The sequence below is a fragment of the Fundulus heteroclitus genome, chromosome 24, assembly GCF_011125445.2.
Source record: "Fundulus heteroclitus isolate FHET01 chromosome 24, MU-UCD_Fhet_4.1, whole genome shotgun sequence".
NCBI lineage: Eukaryota > Metazoa > Chordata > Actinopteri > Cyprinodontiformes > Fundulidae > Fundulus > Fundulus heteroclitus.
The window spans coordinates 12,963,055-12,982,522 of NC_046384.1; the positions used below are offsets into that span (position 1 = coordinate 12,963,055).

General features: G+C 41.2%; 1 protein-coding gene across 2 annotated transcripts in view; it reads right to left on the reverse strand.

Moving 5' to 3' along the window:
* Positions 1–19,468, reverse strand: part of LOC105921484 (fibroblast growth factor 14) — a 106,750-nt gene that overhangs the window by 78,672 nt on the left and 8,610 nt on the right. The window contains exon 1 of one of the 2 annotated variants that reach the window (XM_021313379.2): positions 11,460–12,855. The exons of the other annotated variant lie outside the window; for it this stretch is intronic. Within the exon in view, the coding sequence (XP_021169054.2) occupies positions 11,460–12,147 (688 nt within the window). The 5' untranslated portion in view covers positions 12,148–12,855. Of the gene's footprint in view, positions 1–11,459; positions 12,856–19,468 lie in introns of those variants that run through there. 2 annotated transcript variants of the gene reach the window in all.

A 19,468-nucleotide genomic window follows, 5' to 3' on the forward strand; every position in this document is an offset into this window, starting at 1 on the left:
TAAATCCAGTTGTTGTGTTTCTGCCATCACAGGCTTGTTAGTGAATATTAAAGAACAACCAGCATCATAAAGACCAAGAGTAGCGAATGAGAGGTTAGGTTATTAAACAATATCCAAAGATTTGAACATCTGAGATAGCTCTGCTCAGTTCAACTTAATCTACAAAGATATGGCTGTCCACCATCCAAAACATTGGAATTGCCAAGTCAAAAGTACTTGAAGGCCAGAAAAAAATATAATTTAAAAGACAAAAAAAAAACTCAAATTACGCAAAAATTATATTGTTAACTGTTTGTACCTGCTCCACAAAATTTGAGCATGCAATATTTCAACTAACCCAACTATTTAGATTTTATGTTGAAAAGGGATGTGAAAATCAATATAGATTCAAAACTTAAAAGGGGTTTAGTATATGTGTTGTATTAGAAGATAGCTGTCCAGTTCACAAATTGTTTTGAGCTAGATTAGAAAAAAAGAAAATAATTTTGTCTATTCTAAGTAATAAGAACGGGATTTGGGTCACTCTTTCTTAGGAAACACTTGCTGTATTTAGATAGTTTTAGTATTGAATTAAACCGCCCCAAAGTCTGCATTTGAGTAAAAGTCACGGGATAGATGTGCTCCTACTTACTATGAAATAAAAAAAAGTTAACATCAAAATTGTGGTTTTTAATAGACAAATACTTTGTGTCGTACCAAACACTGTCTATTTCAAAACATTGTAACTTGCCATTTGTTACTGAATTAATTTGACAAAGCAGACAAACACAGTAAACCTGAAACGCTAGAAATGTGGAACATTAAGGCAATACCTGCTCCGTTAATTTAATTAAGCTGCAATATTACTGGAAAAACATTTAAATTAAAATTTTTATGGCTAATATTTTGTTTTGTTTTTTAAATATGCTCTGGGTGTAGATATATCTTACCTGCCTCAGCTTTACCCAAAGCAGTCTTAATTCTCCTCTCTGCTACCCTAAGGATAGACTCAAAGTCCATGGCAAACACTGGAACACACCTGAAAACTTCAGCCCATATACCTTCCTGGGGGCAAATAAAGAAAACTCTGGAGTCAGCTCAAGTGTGTGTGAGAGAGGGGGAACAAAGGGAGGAAGTGGAGAGCAGTGATATGAAGAGCAGGCATCAAGAGAGACTGCAAGGTGGAGAAAAAAAGAAAGTTTCCCTCCTTACAGATTTTTCATCTTTGCTTTAATGTTCCAAATTATTCAAGATGCATCAGGCAAAAAAAGCCTAAATAACACAAAAGGCAGTTTTCAAATTATGATTTTAATGTATTAAAGGAACAAAGTTGAACTGGTTGAGCCACCCTCGGCCACAGCAGCTGCCATCAAGCATTTTATAGAACTTTTTACATCAATGCGGACCTTAAAGGGGCCTGGTTACGAATTTCTACGCCAGTAAGATCTGCCAAAGCTTTTCCGATTACATTATCCAACCCAGTTGGCTTATGATATTTTATTTCTGTGTTTTACTCTTTGTTTTTGCTTTATTTGATAGTAAATGAAGCGGTTTTGTGTATATTTACCAAAACAAGACCACATGACTGAAAGTATGAAATTGTGAATGCGTTCAATGAGTAAATAAGGCGTTGGAGCTGAGCGTGTCAGCAACAACCAAAAAGTTGAAACATTTGGGGGTACAAAAAGTATGATTTGGTAACCCTAACCCTGTAAATCAGGTTGGTCTTCAACCACGGCATTAAAAACAGTCATTGCATGACGGTCCACTGGTCCTTACAGTAACTGTGTCGATCGTCGCCATCTTGCTTTCTAATAGTTCTGCTCACAGACATCATATACGTAGACGCGTCATAGGGCGCAGGTTCGCACGTCAATGTCACCGCCACATTGTATGTGCACATGGGAACCTTTAGGAACAGACTTTTTGGGGTAGTATTAAAGCGGTAAAAGAGGTAAAATTAGACACTGAGAAAAAAAAAGTCCTAGGTCAATAAAGTAAAAAAAAAAAAAAAAAAAACACACAAAAGTGATAATGTTATGAGAAAAACGTCATATTATGAGAATTAAGAGGGAACATTTCCAGAATAGTCACAGTTTGCAGAATTATTTCACTCCTGGAGTAATAGGGCCAGGTTAGATTATTTTAAATATTTTTATTCTTTAGGAGAATAAATTCAGGAGAATGAAGCTGAAGGGATACGAAAATAAACTTGTAATATTACAAAAACAAAAATGCTACGAATACAAAGTATATTCAGAGATTAAAGTCCCTCTGATACTGTTTAAGTGACTGAGTAACTGCAGATTTGCCACATTTAAGATGGCGGATGCTCTGACGTATCGCAGCATAGGCAGAACCCGCCCAATGACGCGTCTACGTATATAATGTCTATGGTTCTGCTGTACTGCCGGCAGATGAATCAACAATGTTTATATCTGCTGATCGAGCCCGGTACAAAGTTACTTTCAAGCTAAAAAAGGATTAAGTAAACACTATCAGGACAAATGCTAAGTGTATGTTGTTTTATTTGGAGATGAATATATAGTTTTTTGGGGTTTTTATATGATCATAGTAGGCGACTAGACCTCTGTCACTGAGGCGAAAGAGGCCTACGGTTCTTTATATATTGTTGACAGGTTTTCTGTGACCTCCTGGATGAGTTGTTGATGCAAGCTTGGAGTCATTTTACCAACTCCTGGTAAGAAGCCACTGCTTCGTGTTTTCTGTATTTGAGGATAATGGCTCCCACTGTGGTTGTCCAAGAGTATCAAAGTCTTAGAAATTCAGCATGAAACCACTTCAAAGCTCATTATTTCAGATCTGTTGCTTTAGATCGGGGTATTTCAGATTTCTACACCTACTTCGCCATGACAAGCTGTACGTCAGACGGTAATCAGCCCTGGTTCTCGATACGAAAGCTGGTCCGAGTGTCGTTTATCTTAATGAATGAAAACTGCTTTTGCCATTGCTCGAGTTATTTTTTGTCTAGTAAGATCAGTTGGATGGTTTGATCATCAGCGTGTGACCTCGATCAGTTCCTCAGCTTTAAAGCAACCTTCTTGTCTCATGCTTGACTTTTCATTCTCCTCAATTAATCTGTTTCGTTGCAGGCGCCCAGAACAAACAGTTGTCACCGTGTTTCTCTGCTCCTTATCATTCAGTCTGCGAAACCCCTTCTCAGTGGAGCCTTTGATGCCCTGCTGCTTTCTAAGTGCCCTTGGAAATGTAACACTCAGCACTCAGCCTCTCATGGCAGATACCTGCAGCTAGAGCTGTCCAAACACACGCATGCCTGCACACAAACACCCGTCCACCCCCCGGTTCTCCTCTTTGCTCTCTGGTCCACTGCTTCAGTCTGAAAATTACAGTGTACCCATCACTCAAACACGGGATCAGAACTGTTTTCCTTTTTTTCCCCCTTTTTGTTTCACTTTGTGAAGTGTTTCCTGTCATCTGCGCGGCGTGTTGTATTGACAGGAATGCAAGAGTTTTGTGGTATTTTTAACAGAGATGTCAGAGGCTTTGGCATAATATAGCCAGCCACAGTTTTCACAGCTTCTTTAAATGCCTCATTTTAGTGAGGATTTTATTTTATAAGCCAACACAAAGCGGTGAACAGTTATAAAGTGGAAGAAAAACAACACATGGTTTTGTTTTTTTGTTTTTAAATCCAGCTAGCTCTTCCTTGCACTTCTGTCGAGCTCAGTTGGTTTGGATGGAGAGAGCCTGCAAACAACAATTGTCCAATCTTGCCAGTCTCTTACAATTGGATTTAGGTCTAAACTTTGACTAGGCCATTCAAGCACGAATATGCTTTGATCTAAAGCTCTGGCTGTATATTTAGGCCTGTTATCTTGCACTGCCCCAGTTTTAAGGTCTTTTGGGGTTGAAGCTCACAAGCACCAACAAATCATATTAAAGACAGTGTTATTTTAAAGCAAACAAGCAGTTTGATGAAATTAAACTTGATGAGAGTTGCGTAAAAGTGTATAATCTGTAGTACTCTATTATGGATATCTGTATTTTTGGAATTAATTTCTGAATTACAGCATATTACAGTGCCGTTTACTCTTGTTTTGCAAAGAATGTGTGCATTAGTGTCAGGTATTATGTTAATAATAATTAAGCCCAGAGGGGCTCAGAAGCAGTTTCTACCTGAAATTACATACCTGATATAAATCGAGTACAGCTCCACAGCTATGAAGCGCAAATGCAAACTTTTGCTATCTGTGTGAAGGTAAAACATCAAAGATATTTTTGAGTGGAAACACTATTGCAAATGCCATTATGTCTAATTTATAGATGGTTAAACAAAGAAGAAGAAAAATTGAGGCTTGCCTAAATCTCTTTCAAAAATAATCACTGCAAAACACAATAAAAAACACTTTCAAAATATAAGAAAAGCATCAGATTTTATAGATCTCTATCTTGGCTATAACTGCAGCAAATCTGGAACTAAATGAGCAAGTAACCACAAGCATACATTTTACCCTCAAAGGTTTTAGTAGGCAGTGCTCCAGGGGCACTTGTGATTTTGGTACATTTTAGCCAAATGTGCCAAAATTGTGCCAAATGTGTTCATCACCTCATAAAAGAAAATCTGGTCAAATAAAAATGATAATTTCCATACAGCTTATTACAAAAAGCCTTTGGTCACAAGTCTTACTCTGTGTATCATCAAAATGTACCATTATGCACAGTATAGTATCAATAAAATGAAGCAAAATTTGCTGAATTGTGTCCTTTTGTCTCACAACTTCTTCCATTATGCGTGGACATTCCTTCACTGTGACACACCGGACAAAGAGATGCCATTCGATCATCTTCCAATATTTCTGAGCAAGTTGTAAAACCAAACGTACATTTGAAAAGAAAATTTAACGACTTGTTACAGAAACATTAAAGCCTCCCTCTTAACGGGCCGATATTGGGACAAACGGGCCCAATTATCAGCTTAAAATGATGAAGCAACAGTTTAGCCTGAACAAAAAAAGAGATATACCGGATAAATCAGAGCACTGCAACCTGAGAGGTAAGGTCAGCTACACTTTATTTTGGTGAAGCACAAATTTCTCCTCCAGACGTCTGCACCCTGACATTAACAGACGTGGGATCTACAGCAAAACTTACTGGTTACTAGTTTTGATTGTCACCGTTAAACTTGTTGATCCACTATGCAAATGTATTGCTTATAGGGCTTAGTTTAACTTTAAGACTGAAGAAGTCTCTTGGAGAAGAGACGAAATGTTTCAACAAAGAAAAACCCATCCAGTGTCATAGTTGAGTTCTGTCTAAGTTTAGGTTTATGTCATAGTTTGGGTTCTGTTTTGGTTTTATTTTGTACTTTGATTTTGTTTATGTACACTGCAAAAAGGGAACTAAAAATAGGTAAAATCCTCTTGAAATAAGTGTATTTTTCTTTGATTTGAGCTGGTAAATCAGACCATTTGCCAATGGAATAAGATTTTTGTACTTAAAATAAAATCAATTCATCTCTATCATCTTATTTCAAGTGCAGTTTAGCTAATTATCTTATTTTAGGGTTAGAAGTTTTCATTCCATTGGCAAATAATCTTATTTAGCTGCTCAAATCAAGGAAAAATATAAAAATTTTAAGAACATTTTACTTACTTTTAGTTCCCTTTTTTGCAGTGTAATCAGTTCATTTTGCTTGCTTAGATCACTTCTCTGTCTTCAGCCTCTAATCAGTCACCTCTGTTCACCTGACCACCTAATCTGTTTGCTTGTCACTCCCCCGTCTAGTCAACAGCCAATCAGATCGGTTCATTTCAGTCACCACCTTCCATCTGATCATTCTCACCTGCCTCCTTTAATTAGTCTTCACTCCTGCTCACCTGCTCACTCCCCTATTTATTCCTGCTTCGCTCCTTTATACAGTGCCAGATCATTTCTGATGCAATTGGTGAGTCTAGTACGGTGTCCTGTTTCTTGTTGATCTGACCAGATTTAGCCTCCGGATATACTGAGCCAGCCTGACCCCTGATTAACTTGTTTTTTCCTTCCCGATTGGACTGTTTACCTGTGTTATCTGACCGCTGCTTGTGTTGACTGCCTGCCCCCCCCTCCCCCCCCCCGCCTGTTCGGACTGCCTGCTTTTGTTGCCTGATCCGATTCTGCTGCTGGACTGTCTGAGTTAGCCTGTCCCCTGTTTTGGTTTATAGTTTGGTCTGTGACTGCTTTTTGTCTTTTTGGTTATTGGACGCAGTTGTGCCTTTTTTGCCTTGATGCTGTGGGGTTTTTTTTTTTTTCTTTTTCTTTTTTTTTTTTTAAGTTGTTTCTGCATTCTGTCAAATTATTTTACCTAACCTCTGCCTGTCTGGCTGAAAACTGGGTCCTATTAATCAGATTCATGACATCCAGTGTACTTACTCACTATTTTATACATCAGGATTTACGTACTGGTCTAAATGTAGAAGAAATTATGCCTTTCACAACTGGGACAAAATGTTTTAAGTGCAACACCAGCAAACACCAAATGAACCTAACCCGGATATATCATAATCTATTAGTGCAGAAGGCACCAAATGGTCTTCGGGTGTACAATTATTTGCCCCCTCAAAGATTAATTTTGTTTTGTGCTACACTTAAATGTTCCAGATCAAACAAATGTTAATATCAGGTGAGAATTTTTTTTCTAAATTATTTATTTTATGGCGAGAAATGAAAAACCTGTAATTAACCACATTTTTGAAGTTTAAATTTATTGGCTACACCCAGGTCAGATTATTCCTAATTGTACATTAAATAAACTACCTAAATCGGACCTATATGAAGACATGAGTTGGCTAAAAGATCTCAAAAGCAACTATGATAAACCTGCTTCAAGACAAGTTCAAAACATTATTTCTACCAAATGTCTTTTCTAAAGCTTTGGGACGTAAGAGAACCACAGTGAGAGCCATTATGGAGAAAACGTGGCACAGAGGTGAACCTTCACTAGTGTGCCATTGACGGCTCATCCAGGAGTTCATAAAAGAACCCTGAACATCATCTAAAGGACTGGAGGCCTTTCAATATAAGGCCATTTTGGTTTGAATAGCTTTTTCCCTTGAAACCACAGTTTGAAAACTGCCTTTTTGTAATTAATCAGGTCATCTTTGTTTGACATAAAATTTGGAAACATTTAAGTGAGACACAATAAAGGCATAGACAGAAGAAACCTGTAAGGGGGAAAATACTTTTCCCACAGAACTGCAACATAAACCTCACTGTGGCTCATCAACTATGAGTCATTCATATACTGCAGCTCACCTGGTTCTTCTGTGACCTGAGGACCATAACTAAATTAGGGTGAAGCAGCATTAAACTTCTATGCAAACTGCCTGCAAATCTGAGCGGTGCAGAAACTTTTGGCTTCTTTAAAGCAGGTCCAAAAACATTAGTGTAGCTTATTTTTTCACAAGTATATTATACAGTTTCTTATTATATAATGCTTAAATCCTAGAAATCCATTATAAATCAATTCCTTTATTTTCTGTAAAGCTATGAATTGCATGATATGTAAATGAATTGCATGATATGTAAAGAAATAAACATGCTATATCTAACTTTAAGTGTATTTATCAGGGGCCAATTGTTGGACCGGCATGTTTGTTCTTTACATGTGATTCACCAGACAGGATGCGGGCCTTTTAGGGAACAATTTTACCTCAGAGCTGCATTCATAGCTAGCCATCAATAAGCTGTCGGACAGGCAATGCTGTTGATGTGACTCAGAAGTCGGATATGGGAATGATGTCACACCTGAGGTTAGCCCGTTTTATTAGCAAGTGGAACCGCTGGAGGGATACTATCAATACGACACACAATATAGAGCTATTACATAAACTATATTGCCTAACGTATAGACTCACCCCTTCAAATCACTGATTTCAGGACAACATGGCACTATGATGTCACCTTTGTTTGCCAGAAGTCCAGCCCAGGCGGAGAGACGGCCAACTTTCTGCAAAGTCAATAGCTACGGCCTTGCGAACCTCGTCTATTAAAAAGTTGATCTCATTTGGTTTATGCAAGCAAAGTTAATCTATATTTGTTTTCAGGTCTGATTATATACCATGACATATGTGACTGTGCAGATTCTCTTGTTCGGTTTGACATACTGTACATGATGAGTCCAGGCAAAACACAGATCAGTCCAGCAAAGTCATCTTTCTGCAGACTCAGTGTGTTTGGACAATGAGACCATGAACTAATGAGCATGCACATCTCAACCGAAACCCTGCGGATGACTTCAGAGGACAGACGTCACCAAGATTTTGTCTCCTCGTCACATTTTAACGACGTAACGGCACGCAAACTGAAACCAAGAATGACAAATCTATGTTGCTGTAAGCCAGGAGAAGACAATGGAGCTTTTCCTCCAACAATCAGCATCATTCTGAGGACACGTCAGTCCGTAATTCATCTCTGAATGTTGTTGAGACTGAAAACATGATCCACTTTCATGGTGCATGTGTGACTGAGGGCCTTTTACCTCCAAAAACAGCTGTGAGCAAAACCCCACTGCTGAACTACAGAGTTTAAATAAAATATGAAGTATGAAGCCTTAATAGCAGCTCTCCAAAGAAGATGGGTGGATCCATGGATGAGGATGAATGGGAGTGCACGCCTACATGTGCTATTAAAGGTGAACATCTCTGTCTGGGGAACAATGTTGTGCCTTTAGGCTTTCAACAATGAATGTGATGGGTTCATCTGGCGGAAACAGAAGGACTTTTGTTAGACTCCAAATCCCTTCAATTTTATGGAAATGCCCTATCGCAACAATGCAGAACAGAACCCATGTTTTAATCAAGAACTGTCTTGCTTTTGTGCAGCTGTTAAATAAAACTTTGCATCTTTTTTAGTGCAAAAAAAGCATTGAAATGTGCTGAGTTTTACTCCCAAAAAAGACACGTGCATTATGTCCAAATACACACAAACAAGCAGCCAGATGGTTTTCATAGTTTGCCTTTAATTAAAACAGAAAGCAACAGCTTAGCTGAGCAGGCTGCTGTAAAACCATGAGCCGAGCTGCAGGATGCTGCTGGGATAACTTGTGCTTTGCTGAGGCACAACACTTTTTTATGAGTTTTGAGCGCGAGCTTGTGTACGTGGGCGGGCGAGATAACGTTTTCATCAGCTAATTGCCGAACATGGCAAAACAATACATGGAAGAAGCCAGGTTTCTGAGTTTCCAGTGATTCTCATTCCAGCGACATGGACAGCGCTGTGGCTGGTGTGCAGATAAAATAAATAAATAAGATACTTGGTTACAAACTTTCTTTTTTAGCCAGTCAAACAAAATATGTAATAAAAGACTAAATTGAGTGGTTAGCCTGACTTTTGCAAAGGATAATAATGATCTTGATCTGGCTGAGATGTTTTTAAGTGCTGAAACCCCTAAACTTTGCTCATGCATCACAATCAAAACTGTTTTTACTGTAGGACTGCAGCGTTTGCAGCCATTTTTGAAAAACATTGGGACAGAAGAAGTACACATAAAATTTCTGCTTGTGTTTTTGCTCATGAATCCTGCAAGCCCGACTTCAAGGCACTTCATCAAATGAGCGGAGAGGAAGTAATGAGAAGAAATTCAAGCAGAGCCGAGGGGGAAAGCAACATAACCAGTCATGTGGTGTTTTTTTTTTTTATTATTGCAGGCTGCAGGGGTTTGGAAAGAGGACAACAACTTTCAAGCTTTGTCACAGATTCTCAATTGGATTTAGGTCTGAACTTTATAGACACTTTGATCTAAACCATTCCACTATAGCTCTGCATGTTTGGTTTGTTGTTCTTCTGGAGGGGGAACATCTACCCTGGACTCAAGCCTTTTGCAGCATCTAACAGGCTTTCTTCCAGGAATGACCTGTGTTTAGCTCCACCCAGCTTCTCATCCACTACAACCAGCTTCAATGTCCATTCACTGCTCCAACCACGTCTCACCATGTGGACGGCGGGGACATTGTTATTTTTCTGCATCATATAGTATTTTAAATCTTGTCCAACCTCAATTTGGATCTCATTGGCAATGATGGCTTCTTCTGGCTTTTTCAGAATGCCTTTCTTCTCACCGCGCTTCCTTAAAGACCAAATTTGCATTGTGCACTAATAGTCATGTTAGTGCACAAAGTCGTTTTGTTTTTGGAAGGATTTAAAGCTGTCAGAGTAAAGAGTGGAAAATCCACAGCACACTTTTGGAGTTTTTTATTATTAAAATAATTTGAAAACCATGCATGATTCTCCTCCCACTTCACAATTATGCAGTACTTTGTGTTGGTCTATCATGTAAAATCCCAATAAAATACCTAAAAATGTCTGGCTTTACCCTGACAAAATGTGGACAAGTTTAAGGAGCTTGAGTAATTGAATAAGCCACTGTATAAAAAAAGTCAAGTTAGGTCCAGTGGAAACCAACATTAGAGCCTGGGAAACAAAAGAAATCAAGTACCATTACAGAGACTTTGTTGGCTGCTGTCCATGGTGCTGAATCTGCCTGACCGCCATCTTTTTTATGCATCAGCTCCAAACTCTAAAAGGACAGTGTTTTAAAATCATTCATCTTAGAGGCTCTTTAGCCATTAAAGGGACAAAGAGAAGACACGCCATTAATGGCTGACCTTATCATCTCCACTCTAAAACACATGTTACATTATCGTTTTCGGTTCACTGGTGTGTGGCTTCACTCATCCTGCAACTTTTGGACCACTATCTTCCCCTTCATGGGGAGTGTTTGCTTATTGTGTAGTAGGTTAGAGTTTTCTGAACTTCTACAAAACTTTTCACATTATGTCATTCTTTAAAAACTCTTCTCTTTTTGTCCATAAACATATCTCCTTCACATAGACTCCCGTTGTACTCTAAATAGTCGGTGCAGGGCGCACCAAGCCATTTTTCTAACACATCAATATACTAATACCGTGAGCAAATCCCATCGTCAGTGTATTCTGCGCTCTCTCTAACGGAGCACAGAATAAACAAAGTAGTAGACATTTGCTTAAACTGCCTATTGATCTCAAGAGTGTGATTTTTACGTTTCAGGAGATTGATGTTCCAGACACAATGCTTGATGTTATTAAAAATGTCATGTAAATTATTAAAAAGTTGGAATATGTTATTGTTTGCGACACCTATGACTGAAAATGGGGGAAAACAGTTTCTCTCCATTTACCTCTGCTCCATAAAGTATGTGGTTTGCCTATTCCTGCAGATTGCAAGATCCTGAAGGTGTCTGCATGTTGCATATCGTCTTTATTTGCATGCACTACCACTACTGTTGATAATAAGTTTCCATCATCCATTCACCATCACTCCCACTCCCCTCTTCTTCTTAACCTCTCACTCGCTGCTCATGCCATTGCAGAGAAGGACGAGCGAACCAGGTAACCCACCAAACCCATAATAAAGACTTTTACTGTCACTTTTTTTTGTCACACGCAAACCCGCCCTGGCAGAACAGGCGCAAACAAACTCACCAGTTGGGTTCTTGGTTTTCTTGAGGCTCTTGCCACAAAGACACTGCAGCATATGCGATCCTTTGCTGAAAATGTTGTTCCAAATAAACCGCATGGATTTGGCCGAGACGGGGGAGGAGGAGGAGGAGGAGGAGGAAGACGAAGAGGGGCTAGAGGAGGAAGAGAAGGAGAGGCGCTCCGGATGCGGCAGCCTAAAATTCACCCACCGCATGGGGGCTGATGCACCCCCCTGTTTGCATGCCAGCAGAACCGGCCAGCTGTCGGGCTCAGTCCCCCCGATCTGCACCATAGACAAAAGTAAGAGCAGGAAGCCCGGCTCCTCGCCGGCTTTCCCCGCAAGCTCGGCGACCACCAGCCGCACGAATTCCGCGTCGACGTCGCCCCCGTGCGGCTGGAAAACTGCGACCGCTGCGGCGGTTGTCTCCCCGGTCCCCGTCTCCCGCTGCCCCAGCGGCCGGTGGTCCTCAGCTGCGGAGGAGGGGTCGCTGCTGCTGCTGCTGCTGCTGCTGCTGCTGCCGCCGCCCGGCCGCCGCGGCGCGAAAAGCCCCCGAGCGCTCCTGTTCAGATGGCGTCGTCTGCCGCGCGGCGCGGGGAGAGGAGCGGCAGCGACGGTCAGGCATGCGGCGGCGCTAGCGTGGAGTCGGCTGTACGCGGCGGCTGTCTGCTTCTGCACAAAAAACCATTGCATATTAGTGGGGATCGCAGGGGGTCGACGCGTCCGTCCGTGCACGAGGAGGGGAGGAGGAGGAGGGGTGCGGAGAGCCTGCCGGGTGTCCGTCAGCAACTCGGTGGCATCGCTCCGTCCGTGCGGAGGGAAAGTACCGCAGCAAGGGGGGCTCCTTTCCAAACGCGCACTCCAACACGCTGAGCGCACACGCTGGAGGAAAAATCAGCGGTGCTCCTGCGCTCCGGGGTCGGTGTTTTCTTGAGCTGCAGGTGAATCACTCCGGGGAATCTCCCTCACTATCTCACTCTGCGTTTTTCTGTTGTTTTTTATTTTTTTAAAAAATCCTTATGAATATTTGATCCGCGTTTCTCAATAATCCATAAACTCCAATGCGCCAAGGTAGTGCTGCTGTCTGTCTCTCTCCTCTCCGCCTCCTCCTGCTCTTCCTCACCTTGGCAAATAAAGGGAAGCTGCTGGAATCCGGCTGTGGAGCCTTCAGTGCTCCAGAGACCTGGCGGGGAAGACGCGTCGGGTCCGGCCACTCTGCCTCAGTCCAGTCGCGGCGCATCAGAGTCCTCTTCAGCGGCGCTGGGGGGACCCACGGCCGGTGAGAGACGCGACAAGGTGCACTGACTATCGGTACCCAGCCAGCAAACTAAGTGGAAGCGGTTAAAGCAAACATCTGTTCCGCTTTGCAGCATCAAAATAAAACGTGGCACAATCGACAACCTCCCTCCTCCCCCTTTCTTTACCTGTAAGCACACAATTTAAATGCGACATTTTGTTACATCATTTTAAAGCTATTTTAGGAAATAGTCAGAAAAGTCTTTGTTTAGACCTATCTAGCGCTGACAGAGCAGCAAAGATCCACAGTTCAGGCGTGCAATCTGTTGGTAGGATTTCATTTCGCTGTCCTGAATAAATCTGGTCCTTGTGGAAAAACCTACATTGTTGATAGAAAATCCCAAAGAGCTCAACTTAGCCCAAGCCTTGTAGGGGAAACTCGTCAACCTGAACACGCCATCTTCTTGGGGAAACATTGTGGCGGTGGTGGCAGGACAGACGGAGCTACAGACTTAAGGATGGGACAGATGTTAATCTTTGAGTTCTGCTAATAGGATGGTTTTAATCAAAGCAGGTGTTGGAATGGCCAAAAACCAACTGAGAATCTGTGAGACTTGAAAACTGACGCTGACAGATACTCTCCATCCAATCTGAGATGTTCCACAGATAAAAATGGGGGAAACTCTCCTCCTTAGCTGCTGGTGGAGAGATACACTGAAAAACTGAAGCCATACTGGCAGCAAAATGTGGTTCTACAGGGTATTGACTCAGGGGTATGGATTTTTTTTTTTTTTTACAGATTCTGTTTTTTTTAATGTTGAAAACCATGCTCTTTCCCTTCCACTTGACAACTATGCATTCCTTGCTCGTCTATCACATAAAATCCTCATGAAATACAAGGAACAATGTAAAAAAGCTTCCAGCAGTATGACTACTATTCGACTATCTTGATATTATTTAAATATTTAACTGGAATTCAAGGTGAATTTATCCTGCAGCATAATAATAATAAAAAAAAAGCAGAATGCATAATACTGCAGAAGAATACGTGTATTAATTAAACTATTCTGCCACCGCTTCTTGTTTAGGGAAGCATCCGGCTCTCAGTCATGACTTTTACTTTGAAGGAAGCATCTACCTCCGGTTTTCTAGTGGCAGCTTGCTGCAGCCCAACTGGGGTGGAGGAAGTTTCCAGTTAGTGAAGACACGTGGTTCCCCACACCGTTGGTACTGTTCTGGGGGAGAGAGAGGCAGCATAGAGCGCAGCGGCATTACTCATCTAGGGGGGGATGAGCTACTCCGCCTTTTGGGCTGCAGAAGCTCCAAAGCAACATCTAAAATGCTGATGCAGTTGGCAAAGGCAAGGCGCGCACCTGTTGCACGACTCGTTTGCAGCACAAGGATCCTCGGGCTCCATAAGATTAGAGTGCCTCGTCTAATCAATGTTTGTATTTCGGTTTGCTTGAACAAGCAGGAGGTTTTTAATTATGGGAAGAAACAGTGGGCTGGGCTGTATTCATCAGAGCTCAGAGTGCTGCAGTGATTGTTAATTCAGAGCCAGAGTTGGCATTGTCCACAGTGCTGAATCCACACACGCTGCTCCAGCAAGCATCCACAGACTGTTAACCTCACCGGACGCTGACAAACACACAGAAAACCCAGTCAACAAACCGATGGGTCGTGAAGTGGTTTGCACGCCAGATGTAAACCGCACATGTTTTTGCAGAGACGGATCATTTAAAAACGGCATCGTTTCTCTAGCTCATTTCCTTTGTTTAACCAGGTTGGCCTTTCAGCAGGACAACAACATACATACAGCCAGAGATACAATGTAAGGGTATAAATCAAAGCATATATGCATAAATGCCTTTTAATAGATTGGCGTAGTCAAAGTACATACCTTTAGTTAAGCCCTACGATATTTAAAATCATTTTTAATCAACCAAGAAGTTTGTTTTCAATAGGAAATTAAGCTTTCATCTCCTGTAGTGTTTTTATCCCCCTAAAAACAGTGGGGCGTTGAATACTTTATAGAGAAAGCCTTTATTTAAAAAAAGCCTGTATTTAAGAAAGCCTTTATTTAAAAAAAACATTTTAAAAGATGTGTGAGTAAGAAATTAAAGAGTACAATTTTCCTCCAAACCCAAACAGAAAAAAAAAACCTTCAAATGGTTTAAACAGAGACAATGACCTTAGATGCCTGTCAGAACCAAGCATCCACACATTCCTTTAGTGATGCACAGCCAGCTTTTATATTGCAAAGAGGTATTAAAGAAAACCAGACCAGAGTTTGGATTCCTGTGTGCAATCTGGCTCAATAGTGCAACTTTATTTGTAACAATGCATTAGACATAAGCAGGAAGGAAGCTGACAGTGACCAATGCTAGTGGCAAAACTGCGCTCTCCTAAAAGATGAAAGCTATATGGTTCTTCCTCTGGGATAACATGCCAATCACATCATTAATGCTATTGATATCTTGCCAATGCTGAATCTGGCTTACTTTATCATGACTGTCCCGTTTTCTTCCACCTGTCTGCATGATGCTAAACAAATGCTGCGAGGCTCAGCTTCCACTACCTCTTTATTTCACAGGCAATTCCTTAGGGCATCAGAAATCCCTCCAAGTGCCACAATCAAACACTTGGCCATCAGGACAATGACGTGACTTTGTCATGCTCTGCAGTGCACATGGATCCAAATGCAGAGAGGAGGCCATGTGTGCACTGGATGGCGAGTTTGGTTTAATTAAGACATCTTACAAACAGAGTCCAACATAAAGGAGGGGGAAAAAAAACACAGGGGTCACAGGAGAGCAACAGGAAACAAACAGGGAGGAAGATAAATGTAGACTGAGATACTGACAAAGAGTGAGAGAAAACTAGCTTCTTATATACCGGGTGGTAATTAATGAATACAAATCAGGTGAGACTGATTACTGTTACTAATTACCTACATCAAGATGCTGTTTGTGGACTTCAGCTCTGTCCTTAATGCTGTTAATCCCTTTAGACTGCCGATGACATATCAACACAATTAGCTGGTTAGTGGCTAGCTGTTAAACCAGCACACTGGTGTGTCACAAGATCAAATGAGCGTAATTTGATAGACTAGACTCCATCTAGAGCTGCTAGCTTTGGCTTGAATCACCAGAAGGTGAATTTCTGTAGGTCCAAATTTTTTTGCCCGCAAATTTAACGCACAAGAAAAACCTGCATAATTTCTAACGATAAAAATTCAGTGTCTGAATAAAGTCTGATTGTGACGAGACTATATTTCTTCTATGATAACAAAATCCATAACCAATAATTAAAGTAACAGCTACCCATCTATCATTTCTACACTGTATCTTATACGACCATTGGATGTGCACATTGTAAACCTCTTATTTACTCCTCAGGTCATCCACATCCACGGCTGATGAGGTTCGATAGGCTTCCAGCTAAAGTACACGGTTTCCTGTCACTCAGGCCCACAGACTGTCCTTTTCTGCTTGAGAAAGCTAGACAGTCGAATCCTTTTCACAACCGTCTCCACCTTTTAATTACTCATTATTGCGTGAAACACGTCTACTTAGTTTAGAGCAGGCTGGTTAATCCCAGTTATACCGACACATCATCCTGAATTCAAACCTGGTATTACTAGCATGCAACTTCACAGTGTCTCCTCCTTGTTGGAGCATCTCAGACATGAACTTACGGAAATAAGAGACTTTTGAAGCTGGCCAACCCAAGGGACGAGGGACAGCTTTATATACTACTAGTGATATAGGAAGACATGGATTACTAAGAGATTTTAAATCCACACATCAACAAAAGTGGACACATAGTTGTGATTTGAGCGTTTGAAAGTCCTCCGTTGTCACACAACTCCAAAGAGACTGTTTCCTTGTTGCTCTACAGGGAAATTCCTGAAGCTAAACCCAGCAAGTAACCCTTTTATTCTATCTCATTTTACACTAATACTTGGTCCCACCTGGGACTCTGAGTCTCATTCAGCCAACGACCCAAGTCAAACAACTGTACCCGCCTCCCATCCTTCAAAGTGGCCCAGGAAAATCTTAAGGGCGGTAAGGTTTATTCGGCAGAGAGATAAGAAGCTTGACCGTTATCCTGTATGCTTGTCGGGAGTCTGAGATACAGCGAGTTAGTAGTGAATAACGGACATTACAGATCAACCTTGCTTAAAGAAGTGAATTATTCTGCCTGCTGTGGTCGTGGACCTCAACAGGAATTGGAGGAGTGAACTTAAGTCCTCTTTGCTTAAACTCAGATTGACTATTCAATCTGATTCCTTTAAGAGTGTCAGACAGTGTCGTATCTGTTTTGTTTTGTTGTTACGGCAGCACACAGCCATAACCTAGAACGGGTCATGTGATTTAGTGTCGGAGGCGACCCTCTCGAGCTATAAGCACGTTTTTGAGAAGGCCGGCCCACATGGAGCATTGATAAGCGCCAAGTGCTGCATATAGACCTGAAAAACTATTAACTTAATATCTCAAATAAAGCAAATACTTGGGTCAAAACTTACATGGTGCTGATTTAAAGTGAGTTAAACTTAGCATCCGAGGACCGCTTGATCGGCTGATTTACTTCCTATGGCAGCTGAAGAAGTTTCACCTGCCGGTAAATATGATGGTGAACCTTTACACTGCCGTCATCGAGTCCATTCCTACGTCATCTATCAATGTGGTTCACTGCAGCCACAACCAGGGACAAGGCCAAGCTGCTGATTGGCTGGAACCTCCCATCTCTCCTGGACCCAGAGACGTGCTCTGGTTAATCAAGACCACGACCTCACTCGACCAGAACAGTTTCTTCCTACGCTGCAGTCTGACTGCTCAATGGTGGCTCCGCTCCCCCCAGCTGACAACCACACTCCATCACCCGGTAACTTAACTAAAAAGCTGGTTTTAAAAAAAACACTGGATCAGTGTAATGGTTTATGGGTTTCACTGCACTAAATGCGACAACTGGTCCTTAAAAATGGGAGAGCTTCTAAGCAAAGATAATTAAATCAAATTTAAAAATTCCACACCCAAGTCACTTTAAAAAACAAATTAACTGGAGCAAATTCAGGGAGTTTTATTTGTTCGCAATGATCATACCAACCAATATTTATTCTGAGTCCTGTGAACTACTGCCAAGTATAGCTGTGGCCGGGTCTGGGCAGGAAATCCTCATGTTTAAAAACTCTGCTCGAATGTAAAAACAAACAACAACAAAAACCTGTAATAAAGTTTATTTTAAGCTCTGTTACATGCACCATTGCAAAACAGTTAATAATCGTACTGATAAACAGAACTTGTTATGCATAACATAATCATTCGGCAGTAAAGTATTTGAGTTATTGCAGTTTATAGGAGTAGAACACCAAACAGAGCCCATGTTAAACAAGGCAGTTTACATAGCGAATGCTACAGGTTGCAAAGGGTTAAAAGCATTGAGAAAACTAATGTGACGGTGCTTAGTGTCGCAGGAGCGGAGTCACAAATTTGCAAAATGTTTGATCCATAAAGAAAAGGTGATTTATTATCCCCAAAGTGACAGAGTGGAGTGAGAGGCTCTGTAGGAGAAGTGGGTTTGCACAGAGCTGTTGATGTATTGCGCTGCTGGCTCGGAGAGAAAGTTAAAACTCAGCCTTCTTCCACATCAGATGACTGCAGGCCACAGCTTGGTGCTACACAACTAGGCTGCTGTTGGTGGAAAAGTAAAACCTTTAGCCCAACTTGTTGTTTTAGGGTTTCACATTTTCTAATTTAAGTCTTTTGGCAAACTTGAGCAAACCTTCTGGAATTGGCTCTACATCCTAGTTTCCACTTTTCCATCAAGGCCAACGATCTTTAGCCAGATCTACTAATAATTAACTCTAATACTTAGCCGGATGTCATAAAAAGATATAGGACTCTAGAGTGCATCCTGGTTCTCAGATGAAACCTGCAACGACCAGTCCTGCACCTTTGCATTCTCTTTGACAAACATCAATTCATTGTGTATTCCCACTTATCTATGCTAGGAGGAGGCAAGGTACACTCTGGAGAGGTTGCAAGTCCCTCACAGGCCTTCAAGAAGCAGAAACCCAAAATCTATGCATCTGTACGCCACCAGCTGGCCATATAAGGTAAGTACAAGTTGTGGTTGTGATAATAGTAGGTTTTCAGCCTTCATACTTAAAATAATCTAAACGAAAATAGTTAAAAATCACTTTGTGACAATCACATAAAAATTTCTTCAGTATTCAACTTTATTTTAATGCACCATATGGCAGCTTAAAAAGATTAAAGTACATAAATGACTTATTGCATGGTATTGTTTAGGGGAGGAAAAATATACCCACCCCAGAGCAAAAACACGATACTGCAATCTGCCGGATTACAGTCTCCAAATCCACTCAGAGACAAAGCTCTTCATTTTTGGAAACATGTGCTCTAGTCTGTGGAAATTACTATTAAAAGGTTTGGTCATTATGACCATAAATGCATTTTTTTAGGAAAAAGGGGGTAAGCCTGAAAGTCTAACACCACTAATGTATGTGTGGACTTTTTGCTGCAGGACTGACTAGTAAACCTTTCACAATAGATGGCATCATGAGGAAAAAACAGCATGTTAGGATGTTTTGGGTAACATCTCAAGACCTCAGTTAGCAATTGAACCCTCAGGCACAAACAGGTTGTCCACACAGAAGATGAACCTAAGCATGTTGCCAAACTGGTTACCAATTGGTTTAAAAGACAGCAAAGTCAAATTTTTGGAGTGCCTGTCAAAAAGTCCTGGTCTTCTT